Here is a 19,614-nt window from a genome sequence, read left to right as displayed (position 1 = left end):
TGCCTCTCCCACGGGCCCCAGCATCAAACTTCCCGCACTGGCAAGTCCTGGGTCTGGTGCAGACACATGTCCAGATTCAGCTGAGAGCTGAATTGCTAAAGCCTCCTTTAGCCATGCTGAGTAAATGACCTGCATTTCTGCAGTCTGAACAGCCCCGTCCCTCCGGTCACAGAATTATAAGGAGGTTGGGACAGAGAAAGGACACGCTGGTGGCAATTTCCATGTGGCACGTGTTAGATGCCATATGGAATACTGGCGCTGGCAGGCGATAGGGCTTCTTAACCCAGTATTGCCTTCATTATGTACCCTTCATCTCTTGCAGGAGCGGCACGGGGCAGTAGCTGCTGATCAGCCTCTCATCAGGGGGTAACCTTGGGAAAGAGGGAGAGGGGAAGACTGAAAGTTGCTTTGGCCAAGTCTCTTCAAAACTCTTACCAGCCACGATTCCTACAGTCAAAGGAGACGACTCCATTCTCATCTGGTAACCACTTTATTCCTGAAGGGAGCAGCAAAAGGAGCAATCAACACACATAGACAGGCAGGCATCTGCTCCCCAGGCACCCCCAATTCCGTTCTCTGCTGAGACCCAACTACCCCATGGAGGCATACAAGTCTGGCCAGCAGTAGCAGCAGCCATTCTTCAGAAATACAAGCAGAGTTGTGTGGTCTTCAGCAGTTCTCAGTAAAGAGTTTATTAAATTTATATTAAAAAATATAATTGGCATAGTCTCTTTGAATTTCGGGAGCAATTGCACTTACTCTGAACTTTTTGCCACTTCAATGTAGTTGTCAACAACTTCTTTTGCTCCCCAAGGATGGCTGAGAGCATAAAAAAGCAGCAGCACTGACAAGAATGTGTCCCAGATTCCCTGCTAAAGGCTCTGTTCACAGTCATCCTAGACTCATAGAATGGTTTGGTTTAGAAGGGACCTTAAAGACCATCTAGTTCCAACCCCTCTGCTGTGGGCAAGGACAACTTCTACTAGACCAGGTTTCTCAAAGCCCCGTCCAACCTGGCCTTGAACAATTCCAGGGAGGGGGCAGCCACAGCTTCTCTGGGAAACCCATTCCAGTGTCTCAACACCCTCATAGTGCAGAATTTGTTCTTATATCTAGTCTAAATCTACCCTCTTTCAATTTAAAGCCATTATCCCTTGTCCTGTCACTATATGCCTCGTAAAAAGTCCCTCTCTAGCTTTTTTTGTAGGCCCCCTGTACGTACTGGAAGGCCGCTATAAGGTCTCCCCAGAGTCTTCTCTTCTCCAGGCTGAACAACCCAAACTCTTTCAGCCTGCCCTCATAAGGGAGATGCTCCAGCTCCCTGGTCATCTTTGTGGCCTCCTCTGGACATGCTCCAACAGGTCCGTGTCCTTCTTATGATGGGGGCCCCAGAGCTGAATGCAGTACTTCAGGTGGGGTATCACAACAGTAGAGTAGCGGGGGAAAATCACCTCCCTCAACCTGCTGGTCATGCTTCTTTTGATGCAGCCAAGGGCATGGTTGGCTTTCTGAGTTGCAAATGCACATTTCTGGGCCACGGTGAGCTTCTCATAAACCAACAACCCCAAGTCCTTCTCCTCAGGTCTGCTCTCAGTCCACTCATCACCCAGCCTGTATTTGTGCTGTATTGTGTCATCTCTGCTTTCCCTTTCCACAACATGTGACAGGTCACAGAACAAGGGCATGCAGCCATCTGATGAAGGGGTCACCAGGCCAAGCTACTACTGCAGAGGATCTCATGGATTCCTCTGAACACGGAGCCTCCCTCTTGTACCATGACCTTACATGCTGCTTGCAGCTGGCAAGTGGACAAGTCCGCCTGACCAGCTGCATCTGCCATATGTGGCCCCAGAGATGGAGAGAGGCTGTGGCTGCCACCAAAACCACAGGGGACCATGAGGCAGAGAGCCCTCCTGCAGCCTCTGTACCCTGCCTGTGAGATTCACACGTCCTGCCGTGGTGTTTTGTGAGCTTTTTGGAAGGTGGTCTGCCCAAGGTACATCCCTGCAAGCACGCTTCTCTGGGGTTGCAGGGGCAACATGCCTGGGAGGCTGGTCCACGTGGGAAAAAAGGAGTTTATGCCTGCCATGGACACTGTTCCTTCAGTCTAAATAACAGCAGCCCATGCACCGAATATATTGTGCACTACACACTGTCCTTCATGAGGCCATACTATCCCCAAGCTTCCCAGATTGGGCTTTTTCATGGCAAGGACCCTGTCCTGCAAGACTATTGTGCTGCACTGAAAGAGCAAAGCCAATCTCTGCTCTTTTACCTGGGTAGAGCCTGAAGAATCCAGTGGAGCTGCCAAAGTACTGCCAGGTCAGCGTGGGATCCCTTTCGAAGTTGTCCACAAAAATAGGATTCAAGGCTTCTGACATGTAAACGCCATTCAGGATGTCAGGGTCTGTGGGGGAAAGAATAGAAAATGGGGAAAAAAAGTGTGTAAAAGAAGGGAGGATACACCTCCCCCAATGGAGGAGGGGAATGGGAACAAAGGCAGTCCTAAGAGGAATGCAGCCTGGTCCAAACCTTTGAGATTGGGCAGGGGATTGGATGTATCGTTCAAGTAAATCCTGGCCATTACAGGTGATCTCAGCTTGGTCATACGCTATTATCCCCATTTCTCTTTCCAGATGTGTCTGCCCTAGGGTGTTACATCTGGTTGGAAGAGGACTCTGAGACACCCAGGAAAACCAGCACTGTGCTGAGCACAACTGACACACCACGCAGGCAGGATGCAGCTGCTACCTAAGAGGGGACATTTGTCTGTTGTAAGGCAACTGCCTGATTCACTGCTAAGTGGAACAGCCTTTCTGCAAAAAGTGTTTAAATTTATTCTAGATGTAATTTCCTAAGACAGAGGAGCTCTAGGATTTACATGCCATTTATCTCTCTCCTCTTTTTCCCAACAATTCTCTATTTTTAATTTGTCTGTCCTTTCTTTCACCAAGCCTGAGCTGTCCTCCCCTGCCCCTGATCTCATCAGAATCAATAGTGAGTTTCAGACTTGCAAGAACTCATAAGAGGCAGCATATATTTGGTGTCTGTGTTGACTCATTGCCTCAGGAGACCAAACAGAGCAGCAGCAATAGAAACAGGAAATTATAAGAAACCGGTCATTGTAGGATTAACTGTATTAATGTTGAAAGGAATGGGGCTTTGACCTACCATTTCCTGTTTAGTTGCTTTACTAAAGGTGGTTTTGGTCAAAATGGGGGAAAAATTGAACTCTGACTCCCCAGTAATGAGGCCAAAGTAACTCCTGCAGGAAGGGAGCCAGAAGAGCTGTGGAGAGCCAGGATTGCTGCTGTTTGCAAGAGAGGGAGTGAGTACTTCCAGGCGCTGCTCCCGGGAGGAGGCCCGGGCATGGAAGCAGCCCTCCTCCTCCTCCATCTCCTGCTCATCCTGCAGCCACAGCCAGAGCAGCTGGATGGTTTGTGTCAAGCTATACAGGCAAGAAATCAGCTGGCTGGGCAGTGCCTCTCTGCTGTCTCTGGCAGCGGCCGTTTGTCCATCCCTTTCTGTGTGCTGCTGTACGCAGCAGCCCACTTTGTGTAGCTGGGCTATAGCTACCCACAGCCAGCTCTGCTGGTGGCTCTATTGTGAGCAAAATGTTGGTGTCTGGGCCTGTCAGACCAGATGGAATTAATTTAAAATCATGGGAGAAATAGAACTCCTTCTATTGTCCCTCCAAATAACGTAGCAGTTGTGAGCACAGTCACCAGCGCCTGCCCCATCTGATCCTGAAGACTCTAAATGAGCTCCATCTATGAGAAGTAATGGCGCTTTTTTTTCTTGCCAAAACGTATGCAAGAGGAAGAGCTGATGGGGAGGCAGGGAAGGAGCCAGTTCAGGCAGCTTTGAATGTTGGCCAAAAAAGAGCAGTAAACTTAGAACAATCACAGCTGGTGTCTCTGCAGAATTGGCAGTATGCTGACCAGCCTGGGGATGGACTGGTTTCTGGTGTGTAGCTAGAGTGGTGTGAATGTGCAGGGGGAGAGGACACAGTCCAGGGACTGGATGAGGCCATGTGAGCCTGGGTACCTCCCTGGGGCCCTGCAGCTGCCAAAGTACCACCAAAGGCTTGCTGAGAACAGAAAATAGCCCAAAACAGTCACATCCTGGTAGCAGTTGTGAAATACACTCAGTCATTGATGTATGTGCTCACTGGGAAATAAGCGTGTCCCCATGAGGCATTAGTGCCTCATAATACAAAGGTACTTTGGGTCTAAATTCTCAGCTGAAATCAATGAGATCCTTGACAAACAAAGACCTTGATGTATCTGACCCTTTGTACAGAGTAACAATTGTCAGTAAATTCACACCACAGTTTGTCTCACAGTATCTTTGATTGGGTAGATGAACCATAGGAGACTATACTGCCTGACTAAGATGGAGGACTATCCATCATTAGAATTCCTCTAAGAGCAGATTATACCTAAGCCCTGTCATAGTGACAGACTACAAAACAGACATGAATGTGCCTTGGGACACTACCTTTCCAGCCCTGTTTTGTTTTCTGTAAGTTATTTTTTTCTATTCCCATCCTTTCTTTCAGTATTATTACTAGTAGTTTACACAGCAACTTACTAGTAGCAAGCAAGTAGAGGCCAGTAGAGGCCCTTACCTTTGTTGTAGACATTGGTGGGGAGCTGGATATTACTGTATGTTGTGTTCACCAGCAGGTTATTGAAATGCTCATTTGGCTCTAAAATGAATTCATCTCCAAGCTCCACATAATTGTCATTTTCATCCTTCTCATTAATCAGGAGAGAGTTGTAGTAATCAAACTGTTGATGAAGACAACAGACAAGAGAAAGACAACAAGAGAGAAAACGACAGACTATTACCAGTACTGCATGAAAAAAAACCCCTTCCTTAAAACAGAAAAGGGACATCTGGAGAATCTAGGCTTCAGATAGGATCAAGACGAGCAGCAAACAAGATCCATTACCTACTGAAAAGTGTCAAGCTGCCCAAGTGATGGTTTCTGCCCAGTTTCTTACTGTCAGATGTCCACATGACTGAAATCATGGTCATAACCACCAGCAGAAGAGCCACCTGAGAGTAAAGGGACACAGTGGCAGACTCCTGTGGTCCCTCAGAGGTATTTAAGCGACTAGACAGAGAGGTGGGGTGTCTCACTGGGTTTAGATCCCAGTTTTGCTACAGGGCATGTCAATGCTGAACTTACTTGCCCTGTCTCTACAGCTGTCATTTACTAGAGTTAACTCCTGATGTACATCCAGTCAGGATTATCCCCTCACTCTGTCACTCCAAGCAGTAGGCAAGGAGCAAAGGATAGAGCAGAAGGTGCTCAAAGACAACACAGTTTTCCCTCTGTGAAGGCCACTGCAGATTTAGCATCCACTGTCACTTTAGTATCTTCAGGACACTCTTCACCCTTGGATAACAGATGTTTTTAAGATGTTCTTGTTGACTTTATCTGAGGGCAGAGGTTATTTAAGGATTTATGTTCAAACACTAACAGTACTCAGGGGGTGTGAACTGTGTGTGCAAATACAGGGTCATATACCTCAACTCACCTGTGACCCTTACTGTGAATGGAGCTGATCCAACTAGCATGACTTTAACATGAGTCTTAAATAAAGAGGTAGGAGAGGTGAAATTGGTAGTTTGATTCAAAGAAGCATTTTCATTCCTATCCTTTCCTAGCATGAAGAGGTGTACGTGCAGGGATAGCCTGTACTTCTGCTAAGCACTCTGTGCTCGTACTGTAGACAGTGGACTTCCTTCATCAGAGTTTTCACTCCAGTTCCCTTCACCAGCAATAATCCCATAGCTTGGCTACAGTTTTTAACAGAAAGCCAATTGTCCGAATTGCTTGGACAGCACCAAGCTTTCACCTAAAAGGGTGTCTTGACAAGCAGGTGTCTGCAGGGTAAAGATGATGGGAGCTGTTGAGAGAGATGGTGAGAAACTCAGCTGATAGGAATTAACAGTTTGTTGTGGGTATTTGTAGCAGCATCCTCCTCACTGCTCATACATAATTTTTAGCTCATTTTCCAGTCAAGTAACCCACAAACCACCAGCTAGTTTGGACTAACACATCACATAATGACAGAGTTGGTGTGCAGTAAATGTAATGCCAATAACATCACGTAACCCAGTGTCTTCCTAAATCCTTCCCCTCCTGAAGCCAGAGCGACTGACCTCCTAGGTGTTACTAGGTCTGGGATCTGCCAAGGGAGTTGATTAATCACACTGGTTTCTAGACAAGTTGAGTGTCCTGCAGACAAGGAAACTCCTGTCCTGTCTATGAGTCTGAAGTGTCTGGGTGCTGCTAGGCCTGCCTTTTGGCTTGTCTCTCTGAGGAATTATGTCATATTTTGTCACTGACAGGGATAAACTTACCTCCAGTGAGGAGTTGTACTCATGGTTCAGATCTGCATCTTCTGCTGCTTCCACCAACCTCTAATGCAAGCACACAGAAAAAAAAGATGAGGGGATGCTGTAGAAAGCCCTCCAGAAGCTCTTCCAGCTGTATCAGCCATTCACATGGTTAGTGAAAAGACACAGGACTACATCCTTCACCACAACAGTCAAAGGGCTATAAACTTGCCTTTTTCCCTCCTTTTTCTGCTGATCTGTCATTCTGTGCTGCAACTTTACAGCTTGGAAGGCATATTCACAGCTATTTATTGCCAAGTATATTCACACCTACTTACTCCAGAGTCCCTAGTGAACCCCTGAGCAATCTTAGATATCACAGGACATATACAAACAGAAACATGTCCATTTACAGAAACAACAGACAGAGATTAAGTTGCATTTTCCATGAACCCTTCCAAAAAGCCATGGGAAAGGCATTTCAGACCCAGCCTGATGTCAGGATCTCATCAAAGGAAAAGGCCTTGTGGGAGTCTCAGTCTGGTATTGTTACCAAGACAAAGACCATGACTTGATTTTGTAAAGAGTTGAGTGATGCTGTGGCCATTTATAAGCTCTTACCATTATGGAAGGGAATATAATCAACTAGTATTCTCCAATATATTGCTTCAGGGCACTAATTCTCAATTGGTACAGACTGGGAAGGAATCCAGCTAAACATGTACGTGTTTTCAGAGTTGCACAACCAGCAACAGTCTCAGCAAAACTACTTTTTGCTCCTTTACAAAGGATAAAGCAATCCAAAGACTGGAAAAGTCTGGCTATGAATTTGATATTATGGGCCAAAGCTCTGGGTCTAAATATGCCCACATTTCACTTTGAGATTCAAATGATGTGTTTCTGGATTACTTTTCCACATTAGACTCCTTAAACAGTCAAGGCTCTGACTACAGAAACATGCTTTTCATAGTGGGTAAATATAAGGGAATATGATAGATCCTTAGATGCAAGAAGTAAGAGGGGCCATAACGATTACCTGCTCTGTCTGATCTCCAACACACCAACAGCTAAAGACCTCTTGCCACCTCCTCCACACTTCCCCATGTACACAGCTGGAAATCCAAGCAGCTTTCTTGCAGCTTGTGTTCAGGGGCTGCAAGGAATTTCCCTTGAGCCACACACACAGCTGAAACAAGCTACTAGCCTTTAATGGCCAGAGTGCATTATGCAAGGATGAACTTTATTTTAATTTGTGAGAGGTTTTTTTCTCTTTAAACAGCTCTTTTCTCCTAAAAGAGTGTTCATTCCCTCATATTTATTCCTAGACGTTGTTTTTATCTTATTTCATACTTTGGGCTGAGGGAGAAGCCAGCATTCCCTTGTCTGAACGCCCACATCCTCCCACCAGCGTCTACTTAAAGCTCAGACTGAACAGCCAGCTGCACCAACAGGCATTTGGTTGGGCAAGGGAGTCCTCATGCAACCCCTGCGCCCACACGCTCCTGGTACAGTCAGGAGGCCTGTGTCTCCCGCTCTGGGGCTGACAGGATGGGACTTCCTTCCCATAGGCCCCATAGTCATACCTCAACAGCTTCGACCTTCCTGAGGAGCATGCTTTCCATCTGCTCCGAGAACTTCTTCACCAGCTCCAAGCCATCCACCTCTTTGATCTTCAGAGTTGGCTCCACATCTTTGTACTTCTACCCAAGGAAAAGCAGAAAATCCTGCTGAGCAGGAGGCTCATAAGGAGAAGGGTGAATCTGTTATTGTTAGCTGGGTATTGTCTTTCGTGAAGAAAGATATGTTGAAAGAATGGGTCTGATTTATCACCTTCTCCCATCTTTGCCTTTCCTCCCTTTTCACCACATAATTTGGGTGTGTGCAGATCACTGGCTGTAACACAAAGCATCTTGACTAAGCAACTGATCCAGTTATGAGCTTGTGGCTGTTGAAAACAGCCATGTACCTGAAGCTATTAGTACCTACAAATAAGAGAGAGAAGCAGAAGACTGACTTTTGAAAACCTAAATTACACATTGTGCTTACATCCATATCATCATCATATGCATCACATACCTGAAATTTACTTAAGGCAGAGGGAAGGGCAAGGGAATGGAGCTGTATGCTGTCATTAATTCACCTCCTATGTCATGTGCTCTGGGTCACTAGTGGGAAAGATGTCATGCTAGTGCATGTCCTGTCCTCCCACAGTACCATCCTCTCTGTAGGGTAACTTGTCAGGTCTGCAGCAAGAAGGGCCTGCTTAGTGCTTAGGTGGGAAACTGCCAAGGAAAGGTCAGCGAGACAGTTATGATGTTACTTATTCAGTATGCATGAGCATGCTTTGGGCCAAGAGCCGCACAGAAGTGATTCCCAGAAACTAGGAATTATGAGCACGGCTACTTAGTGATGCCTCCACTGGGAGAGATGCTGTAATGAGGAGGATCAGGATCTGACAGCTTTAGAGATAACCAGTTTCTTCTGGCCATGTTTTATATAATCTAGGCATTAAAAATCCGAGACTACTCCAAAACTGTGTAACAGTAATCTGCCACCCTAAATCTGCCTTTACAAGATTGGACACAATGGCCTTTATTTCACCTTTTCAAAAAATCCCAAAGCTAGGAGATAAGCAGAAAGAAAGAGTAAAAAAACCTGCAAAAGGACACAATACAGTTAACCTATTTCAGAGAAGACAGAGCCTTCTTTTCCCAGCAATGTGGAAGCACGAAGGCAACCGATTGAATTTCTCGGGTCCCTCATCATCATTTCTCTCTGCAGTGTATACACACCCCCTCCATCTTCATGTTATATTAGCACCATAACAGGAATCTCCGCCAGGGCTGGACTTCTTGTGCTGGTACAAAATGAGGTGTTGAAAAGGGTATGATGATGGTAGGGGCTGTAAGGGCACTTTTGAATTAGAAGAAGGTGTATGTGGGGCAGGGGGGCATGGAAGGACTCCACACGTCTTCAGGGTGAGCGAGTGGAGCTCCTTTTGTTCAAGAAGCTCACTGACCATCCACGATGTCGGCTGAACACAGGCAGAGTAAGAAATGCCTTGAGGGTGGGCCAGATGAGGAGGTCAGACAGAAATAGCAGCAGCATCCAGCCTCCAGCAGGCATGGAAGGGAGGCTGCTCACTCTGCCTGGCATGATTAACAGCAAGGGTTTTACTGGATTAAAACCGCCGGGCCTCGCATCCCCTCTGCTGCGGCTCGGTAGCTGGGACAGGGCGGGGGAGGAGGAGGAGGTTGGGTTGAGCATGAAGGTTAGTGTAACCACGCTGTTCGAAAGAGGGATGTGCAACAACCATCCCCTGACTGAGGTCCCTGGCTGCTGACAAGACCAGAGCACGCATCCCAGCTGGTGCCTGTCCCATTCAGCTCCGTGTCATGGTTTCGTTGGGAGGGAAGTGATCTCTGCCAGGCTAGGCTTTAATCAGGCTCTCCTCGGGGGGAGGAGGGTAATCTCTCCTGGGAAAGCTAGCAAAGGGGGGGACGACACCAGCATGGCCAAGCACGTGCTTTACAAAGTGACCTGCCATCGGTTACCTTGGGTCATATCTCAAATTAAAAAGAACAGGGCTCTTAACCTCTCAATTATTTTTTAATGTGCTTTTGACACATTGACAAGCAGATGTTAATAGGGTAAAAGTAATCATGAACAATCATGAGCAGTCTGCTAATACCATTCACATGTCTCAGCCCTGGGAACTAGACAGAGATGGGAAGACCAAAAAAAAAACAAAACCAAAAACAAACAAAAACCAACAAACAGACTTTCTGCAAAGTTTCGCTTGGCTGCAAGGAATACACCAGGTTTGAGCTCAGATCCCCTTTGAGCTTTCTTCCTACAAACAATCCAGCAAGTCATTTTGTATCTGCATTCCTGCCACTAAAATCTCCTGCTATAAAATAATATTCACTGCAAGAGTTCCTAAAGGTGGGCATCAGAGTAGTAGCTGTGATTTCAGTACTGTTACCAGACAGCATCGCTGAAAGTACTCAGCAAATGTCAACACAGATGCTTGTAGCCGACCAAGATTAACCTGCGCAACCTGAGTTTAGGGTTCAGGTTGTCAAATCATTATAATTTACAGAACATGAATCAGCCATGGGCTTGAGAGAACTGGCTGAAAGGATCTGATGTTGAAAAGGGGCCAAGAAGTTATCTCAGATCTAACAGAAAATCTTTTCATATTCATCTAATACTTAGTATTCCTTTAAAACAGCAGGAGCAATTCATTAAGATTCTCTTCCTGCAGGGATGGGGGTGGTGATTTAAAAAGTGGAAGATCCAGGATTCGGTACCCTAAGTTTTATCTATGAACAGAGATATGTCACCAAATATATTTTCTTGTTCCCACCTCCATGAAATTTAGCCCATTGAAGTACACAGCGTTGCATTACTCACTGCTAGTGAAACTATATTAAGAGTGTGAAAGACATTTCTTTCATCTTCACCCAGGAAAGTGTCTCGACTGAACTTCTTTAATTTGTTTGTTCTTTGCCATGTAGTTATTTGTAGTGCTTTCTAGTAATTACATAGCCGGAGCCAAGCCCTACTGTCCCTTCCCAGCTCTATCCACCAGAGAAAGCAGTCGGCACCTCAGCTACAGGAGGAAGCAGGAGGTAATACTCAAACACTCAGAAGCCCGGAGCCACCATGGCATCCCCCTGGCATGGCTGCTGGTGGTGGCCCCGGGCCTTTGGTCTCTGCCTGGCCAACTGCAGGAGCAGGACTGGCAAACAGAACTAATAAGCTGCAGGTTCAAACTTTCTGTTCCTTGGCTCTGGGAGATGCCACTGCCCTCCCCCTGCTCAGCCTGTCACATTGCCTCTCTACTCCAGCCGTATTGCCCTCAGCTGTCCTAGTCCCTGGCCACCATTTTAATACAGATCTATCATCTCTGAGCCAGGTTAAAGTGCATAAGCTTATCTTAACCTCTGCTGCATAATGGTCAAGAGAATACAAGGAATGCTTCAGCCATCAAACCAAAGCTACTCTTCAGCTTTTGCTATCGCTGTGAGGTTTAATTTGATGATATCCTGACTGCTTGGGACAGAGATTTGCCTGGGGACTTCCTCAAAGCTCTCTGATCCAGGGTGAGAACCTGCCTTTGCGGACTCGAGATATGTATTGGTTTACCAGGTCTCTAGGAACAATAAAGCTTAGGTAAGAAATTGTTTGGGTTTGTAACATGATATTAGGGTTCTGGGGGAAAACAAACAAAAAAAACCCAAAGAAAACCAACCAAATGGAAATCCACTAAAGAATGTTTATGCTCATTGTTGAAGAGAAGGCTTACTTGTAAACATCCAGTAACTGAAAAATTATGGCTCTCAAAGCAACAATAAGCTAGTTATGTCAAGCCTATCATTGACAAGGGAGACATGAAGTAAAATATGAAAGGTGCTGTCATCTCTCAGTTTGTATTTCCTCAAAGGCAAAATGCCCATTCATTTAAGCACCAAGGAAAGAATCGTCTGGGTCTTTACACTGCTCCCCACCCTTCTGGTGGTCTGCGCATACTCATGCTCACAGAGAAATATTTCATGTGAAAAAGAGGCAAAGACCCCAAAAGGGAAAGGTGCCTGGGGAACACATGTGTTTGGATTTCCAGACTTTGGTGCATTTGGGCTCCCCTGGCCTGACTTGCCCGCAATCTGCACCAGTGTGGTGATCTACATAAAGCTATTTGGGGTCTGCCAAGGAGCATTCTCATGGGACATGAGAATGTTGCCTGTTATTAATCTGTATCCTAATAGTACTATATTAGTAAAAGATCTGTCTGCATCCTCCTGAAGCTGTCCTGCAGCACTATAAGCGTCAGGGATGCAGAGGGAGCCCTCCAGGATGGTCCCTGCTTTAGGATGCTGATTTGTGAGAAGGTGTCTGACCCAGTGCTTGCTAAAGAAATGAAGGCTGAGAGGACTAAAGAAGTGGGATGCTGGCTGGTCCTCACCTATTTCCCTGGTCCCAGGGAAATAAGAGGACATCCCTGGGACTACTTCCCCAGTCCCAGGGAAATGAGGGGAAATGAAAGTGCTTAAAAAGCTGAGACCTGAGGGTTGAAAGGTAGACCTGAGCTGTTTAAACTGCTTAAGTAAAGTTAGGGCAGGGTAGGATAGGACATGCATTTAGGAGATGACCTTTTTCTGGAGTGTTAACAGAGCAAGGCTAGGATCAAGTACCCTCTGCTGGAAGTGGTGACAGTGAGTCCCAGGTAACACTGTCTCACTTAGGGATTTCCAGAGACTGTGCAAAACACACTTGGTCTGTGCTGCATCCAGGGCCCAATAGATGCAAGCACAAACCAGACACCTTCTCCTCTCCAAGCACAAAACCATGTGGATGTGGACTGGGGCAGGCAAATGCTATTATTTTATAAGGCTGTCAGACCACCAGGGAAATATAAACCTGACTTGACATGAAAGCTAGATTGGGTTTGGTTATGCTCAGGCTTCTTTTTAATCAGAAATTTGCTTTCTTCACTTCCAATGAGTTACACCAAAAGCTGACAGTTATACATTTTTGTTCAAGACCTGGTTGCCATGACTATCATTTTTAGTGATACTATACTAGCATCTACAGGTCTCATATAACCCCGGCCCCAAAGAGAACAAGATCCTGGGAGACAACACACATAGTGCGGGCAGAGGGAGGTTAAATGATCTGGTGCAACATCTCCAGGGGGCCAACACAGCACCAGCTGTCTTGACACTCACCTCAGTGCCACATCTACCATCCTTGGTCTTCATTGTTAACTTTCACAACACTGGTATTTTCAAGCTAACCCCTGGTCTCCTTAGTCCCACTGACTTTTGGACCTTAAGGAACATGAACTCCCTTAATCTGTTAGTAGAAATAGCCACAGGAGCAGTGGCAGTTGGTGTGTTGAAGCACACCTATACAGCATCAGACACAGATGCCTGACTATCAGATAACCCCAATCTGTATCTCCTAGCCACTAGAGCTCCAGCACCCACCAGAGATGCCTTAGCATGTCACTTTGCCTCTGGCAATTATCACTTGGGGACCCCATGGAAGAATAGGCAATGCAGAGGCATCATCAAAACTGCTGAAAGCTAAACTTTTGCCTGCATCTATATCCCACCACAGCTGCTTCATAATTAGCGCACAAAGTACCTATATTGGTGAGGGCAGTTTTTTATTGCACGATGGCACATTGCACCTAAGAAGATCTGATGATCCGTATAGACCTTTGTGATGGATGTTGAAGGCCCTTCTTGGCCAAGCCTAACAAAAGTGATGTTGCAGGAGATGCCTCTTTACTCCAGAAAGCAGCACTGTGGGGGCAGGGAAATAGAGGGCTCAGCAGCAACGCAAGGCAAATGATACCCAGATCCTTTTTTTGCACTGGAATATGAGTGTTATTACGAATACAAAGACAGAAATCAGACACCGTGGAAGGCCTAAGAGGTATTGCATGGCTTGTGTTGAAGAGAAGAATCAGAGGAAGAGTAATGAAAAGGAACCAGACTGGCCACATGAGGTGGAGAGGGGACTGCATCCCTTCAGATGCACTCAGCAGCCACCAGCCCCCCTGAGCAGCGCCGGGGGGGGTGCTGATTCACACAGCCTTGCTGCCACAGTGCAGAGCTCACCAAGCCTGGAAGAGGAGCAGCCATTCACCCCTGACTTCAGGAATCAAATTAAAACAGTTCAACTTCTCTACAGCTGCAAATAGGGCCATTTATTTAAAGCCCCTGAAGCTACGCCCTTTAATGCTTGGTAGAGAGCTGAGTGAAACAGTGCCTGTTGTTTGGTGACCAAGGCAAGCAGAGCTTTGTACCTCTGGAATATCAAGGCTTCCAGGGCACCTGCCTCAGAGACCTTGTCCAAAGCAGAGTTTTAAAGGCACAATTCAAAGAATTGATGAGTGACTGGAGGAAGACAGATGAGGAAGCAGAAAGAAACAGAAGTGCCAGCTGGAGAGCTGCAGGAAGGGACGATGAGGTGACAACGAGCTGGTGAGTGATGAGCAGGAGGAGAGGGACTGATATGCACTTAGGAAGGGAGGAGCAAAGGGTCCATATGGAAGGGCATGCAATAATCGTCAGAGGGGAAACAGGAGTATTTTTTAAAAATGGGACAATTTAGGTGGCCTTAGCCATGGCTAATGAAAGCAGGAAAGGCATTAGTTGAATCCCTCTCTCTTCAGTTCACAGAGAACAGCCACAGGGCATCACTCTGTGCTTATGGATATGGACCTGCATGGTTTTGAAAGTTAGCCAGAGGGCCCGTGTGTTTTGCCTTTTTCTACCCTGGGGGGAAACCTTGGAGGGCTACATGAAGAGACGAGAAGCCAAGGCAAACCTCTCAGCTTTTGCATACCTTCTGCAACAGGAGAGAGCCTGAATACTTAGTCACAATGGAGTACAGCTCCCCACCGAAGGCATCTGCCCAAGACTTCACCCTAAAAAGAGAAAAAAAGGAAAATAAATATTAATAATTCAAAGTCAGCAGAAGTGCTTACTTTTTCAGACAGGGAAAACTCCATCTTCCTGAGTATGAATGCCCTCATATTTCTCTAAGCCACTATAGTGACAACGCTTTCTCCCCAGATTGCTAGCCAGACAAGCAGTAAAGCAGGAGGCAAGTGCTGCACTTGGACATTCTGCCCAGGACATTGGTCAGCAAGGAGAAACACAGAGTTCAGCTGGTCTCACTCACTACATTTTGCCTGAGTGGAATTAATCTTGCCTAACTTTAGAGGTACAGAACTTGTACATTTGGCCTTAGATATCATCTGGTTTCCTCTATTCTTAGCAAAGTGAAATAAATAGTTGTCTGCAGACACATATTTATCTTCACTGATTGCAGATGGAGCCTGGGGTGAAGGGCTAAATGCTGAATGTCAAGACTGATGAAGAGAAATAAGTGTCAGACCTGAAAGAAGTTGTCAAGATTTACCCCTTGGATTCGGTTCCTAGAACTGTGTGGGGCAGAGACTAACAAGCCTGATGAATTCACTGCTCTCAGTGGAGATACTACAGCTTGATAATGCCAGAGTAGATTATGCACCTCATCACTGTAATACACTACTTGCATTTGTACCATCCTCTAAATAATTGATGATAGCAATACCACATGGAGAACATAAGGATGTTGAAGAGCAGCCTTGAACACCGAGCCATCCAAATCAAAATAGATAGCTTTCATAATTGACAGAGCACTTCATCAGAAATCTGTTACATGATTCACATTAAGCAGTTCCACCTACATGCAGTTCCTTCAACAAGGATGCACTTAGGAGAAATTCGTTTAATGGAATAGATGGCCTTCTCCACTAACCAGAATACTCTATTTATTTATGGGTTGCAGAGTCTTACCTATGGTTTCCAGTAGATTTCTTCTAGCCCTAAGCAGACTTTAACCTTGAGGCCTGATTTCCCAGTGCATTGCAGCACTTTCATGGCACAACAATACACCACCCTGGATGTGAGCTCTGGAGTAAAGCCAGCACAGCAATGGTGAAATAATCACAACAGCTAATTTTAGCCTAGGAAAACCTGTTTAGGCTCCCCTCTTGCAAATAGAGACAGATAGACAGCTATAGGGGAATGGTTGGGAGCATACATTCTGCTCTGAACCACACCTCTCTTCACTGCCTATTTTTTAATCACTCATTAAGTGGCCATGAGGCATTCATTTCTAACCACTGAGTATGATCTAGCACCAGCTGAAGTCAATAAGAACAAGGCTTCTTCCCCCAGTTAAGGGGCACAGAAGAAGCTCTGTGTGACAGGGCTGAAGAGTGAGTAATTAAAAATATACGGTGGCATTTCATGGCAATTCAGAAGGAGACAAATGAAGAGGCAGAAATATGCTGGTATTTACGTATTTAAAAGACAATTATTTGGCAGGGAAGGGAGAAACCTTAGAGCACTGGTAAATTAAGGGCAACCTGCTGAATTTAAATAGGTTTCCTTATTTTTTTCATAAACAAGTGAGAGAAAAGGTCAGTCTAAAATTCATCAGATTGCAGAGAAATTTTTTCTAAGGCTGCTGGCTCCATGAACTCATGAGCAGATGTATAGAGGTGGTAGGGGCAGCCTAAAGAGGCCATACCAGGTTGATTTTCACCTCTCCCACCAGCATTTCCCAATGTTTCTGGTATCCCAAGAAGCAAAGGCTGAGCAGCCAGCCTCAAGTCCTCACCATCCTCAGAACTGCAAACACTCCTGCCCATGCCACGACCAGCTGATGAGCAAAGCAGTGGCCAGGAGGAAAGAGGAGGTAGTTTTTGCACTAAACTTGCACCCCAGAAGCATTCGTAGCTACTGATCGAGCGGACTGTTGCACCACTGGAGTTAAAGCTGAGTGAGCTTTGCAAAGATGCGAATAAGTTGGCAACAAACCGAGCGCAGTGCAGCAAAACCAGGCACGACTTGGGGATCAGCACAGGCTGACTTAGCCTTGTGTCACTTAACTGTGATTGAACCCAGCTGGTGCTTAAAAGACTCTGGTTTTGTGTCCCCAAAATGTCCCTGTGTAATCTATGGAGCAGGTCTGTTTTCTGCTGATTTTCTTCCTTTGGTCCTCTGCCCAATGTGTTCTGCAGAAACTTCATTCCAAAAGGGCAATTTTTGTGTTTTAGTTAAGTTAATGAGTGGATTTGAAACACCAGGGATTAATTTAGCTGTTGGTCTGGTTTCAGTACCAGGGGAGGAAAGCTCTTTTTCTATTGTTTAGTCTTCATTATTGTACATGAATAAATTCCAAATTGTGCAAAGTGACGTAACTCTTTTCTCAGTAGTAAAGGGCTATCACATTATAACCAAACACATCAGAAAAGGATTTGGTCAGAGATTGTCTGCCTGTAATCCCTGCACTTGTATTCAGTGATGAAAACAGCAGAAAGGATGGGCTGGCTTCTTAATGCCACAGATTTCAAGGCCAAAAGGTATCTCCATGCAGTATTTACCCTGGGCGCAGAAAGTTGATTTTTATTTTGCATGGTTTGAAAGGATCAGAAGTTGGACTCTATTCTGTGTAACCTCTGCATCCTTTTAGTGAAACCCAAATCAGAGGCTCTTTGCTTAGGAAGGGCTTGATAGTGCAGCCAAGAATAAAACTAGTGGCAAAGATTCCTGAGACCGCCCCAGATAAAGTCATTGCAACTCTTGGTAACTTGCGTGGGCTGTATTGGCAAGCACATCTGCAAGGGTCTTACTGGCAATTTTTGAATAGAAAACATTTTCTCGATCTCAGGAAAGGTCTTAATCTGACTTTGATCAGTTTATCGGACATATCTCCTCCTGAAACTGGATGGCAGTGTTGTCCCCTCTCCAGACCCACCCGCTTCCCTGTGCAGACAGACCTATCCCAACTCCAGAGAAGCTGCCCCACAACAACTTTTAGCAACCGCGGTGCTGACGTTTTTAATCCTTAAAGGATTTAACTTGCTTAAATCATTTTACCAAGGTGAAGTTTTTATAAACTGGTTGTGCTGAGAGCTGTTATCCTCCTGGCAGGCTGCCGGGGTGGGCTGCACTGCCAGTGGGGAGCTTTCCAGCCATGACCGTGCTGGAGGAGCCGCTCGTGCACACCAACATGCACGTGGGCGTGGGTGCCCTGCATACCCACACCCAAAAAGGTACATCAAGGTTCCCTGCGCGTGCACTAGCACCTAGACCCAAAAGCACAAAACGTGACTGTTTATGCTTTGTATTGCAGCTCAGCTTTTCATTCCTATGCTCCAGAGCTCTGGGAAGGGCTGTTACACCCTTTGTAGTAAGGTTGAGCAGGAACAAGAAAGAAAAGGTGTCGTGGTCTCTTTCCTCTACTTAGCCTCCCCTCACTAACAACCCCTGACATCCACACACATGAATAAATGTGTGTGTGTCTTACCCAGGCTGCATATGTGTGCACAAAGGCTTTTTTCAGCCATCCGTGTACCAGACCAACACAAGGGATCAGAGTTCCAGAGCTCCTAACCTTGCACTGCACTATCTGGATCTCGTGTGTGTTGAAGAGATGTGTTTTTGCTCAAACCCCCCATGCGTATGCCTCCCACTGCCAGATCCTGACCAGTGCTATGCATCCCCAGAGTGTCCCCAGTATGCTGCAAATCAGCAGCGTCTGCTGGAACTGCTCTGCCAAACTGAGGTGCTGATAAACTGGGGCTGCTTCCATCTGCCTCCATGGCTGAATCTCCACCAGTTGCACCAGCAGTGGGCTTTTACGAACATGTCTTTAAACTGGTTTTGCCTTCTGGTGCCCAGTGCATCAAGCAGAGCGTTAATAGATGTCAAAGTGCTTAACTAAAGGAGATGAGTGTCATTGCTCTGCTTGATGAACGGGGAAAATGAGGCATTGCATCTGCGTTAGACCTGGGAACTGAATTTGTGGCTCCTGTGCCCACGTCCTCTCTCAGGAGCCATTGCCACCACTGTAAGGAAATGCCACCCTGCCCCTGCAGCGATGTGCCCCTCTGGACGAGCCTGCACCTGCAGTGCCTGCTACTGCCGGGGAGACACTCCCACCTGCCTGCCCATGCCCACAGCATTGCCCACTCCACGCCAGAAATGCCCCACGCCAGAGAGAGGGAAACACTTACGTCTCCAGTGGGATCTTCGTCTGGGCCCTGGCAGAGGACAGGGAGGCAGAAGAGCCAGAGCATCATCCACGGGACAGCCCAGGGCCTCATCCTCCACGTGCCAACCATCAACAAGGGGACCGGCCAGCGGGATGTGGGGGTTCCCTGCTCTTCCTGCTGCCCCGGGGGGGGTCCCACGTGGCCCCCGCCATGCTGCTGGGCTGGGTGCCCTGCTGCTGTGGGGCCAAGTCCCAGGGTGGCCCCGGCTGCCTCTGCCCTGGGAACGTCGCTCCTGCTGCTGCGCGTCGTCGGGGGTCTCCGGTGCAGGGTGGGTGGCCAAAAACCTGCTGGGGACCCTCTCCAGCGGGCACCCACGGGTGTGGTGCACCTCCGCACGCTGAGGACGGGCCGTGCCGGGAGAGAGCTCCACACTGGAAACAGCAGCAGCTACGTAATCCCCCACCAGCCCCTTAATCCCCTTGCCAAGCAGCAGCAGCCGCAGATTTAGGGAAGTGGAGTGGGATAAAATCACCCGGGATTACTCTGATTCCTGAAGACAGGTCTTGGCTTCTCCAGCTGGAGGTCAAGCCCTGCCTGCTTTAAAGGGGTCACATCCACACCCCCTAACCTCCCCAACCTTTGATCTCTGTCTGGCAGGGCCTCCCTGCCGTGATTCATGATGCTGGCGGGGT

General features: G+C 46.9%; 1 protein-coding gene across 1 annotated transcript in view; it reads right to left on the bottom strand.

Moving 5' to 3' along the window:
* CACNA2D4 (calcium voltage-gated channel auxiliary subunit alpha2delta 4) overlaps window positions 1–19,377 on the bottom strand; it is a 130,210-nt gene extending 110,833 nt beyond the window's left edge. The window contains 8 exon segments of the mRNA XM_042795209.1: window positions 436–496; window positions 2,276–2,407; window positions 4,631–4,793; window positions 6,379–6,438; window positions 7,938–8,054; window positions 14,716–14,797; window positions 18,944–18,984; window positions 18,986–19,377. Coding sequence (XP_042651143.1) covers window positions 436–496; window positions 2,276–2,407; window positions 4,631–4,793; window positions 6,379–6,438; window positions 7,938–8,054; window positions 14,716–14,797; window positions 18,944–18,984; window positions 18,986–19,051 — 722 coding nt within the window. The 5' untranslated portion in view covers window positions 19,052–19,377.
* Between the last annotated feature and the right edge of the window lie 237 nt (window positions 19,378–19,614).

This window comes from Tyto alba, unplaced genomic scaffold, assembly GCF_018691265.1.
Source record: "Tyto alba isolate M040663 unplaced genomic scaffold, T.alba_DEE_v4.0 Super-Scaffold_21, whole genome shotgun sequence".
In the NCBI taxonomy this organism is placed as follows: Eukaryota; Metazoa; Chordata; class Aves; order Strigiformes; family Tytonidae; genus Tyto; species Tyto alba.
This window is presented reverse-complemented; position numbering and strand designations above follow the sequence as displayed.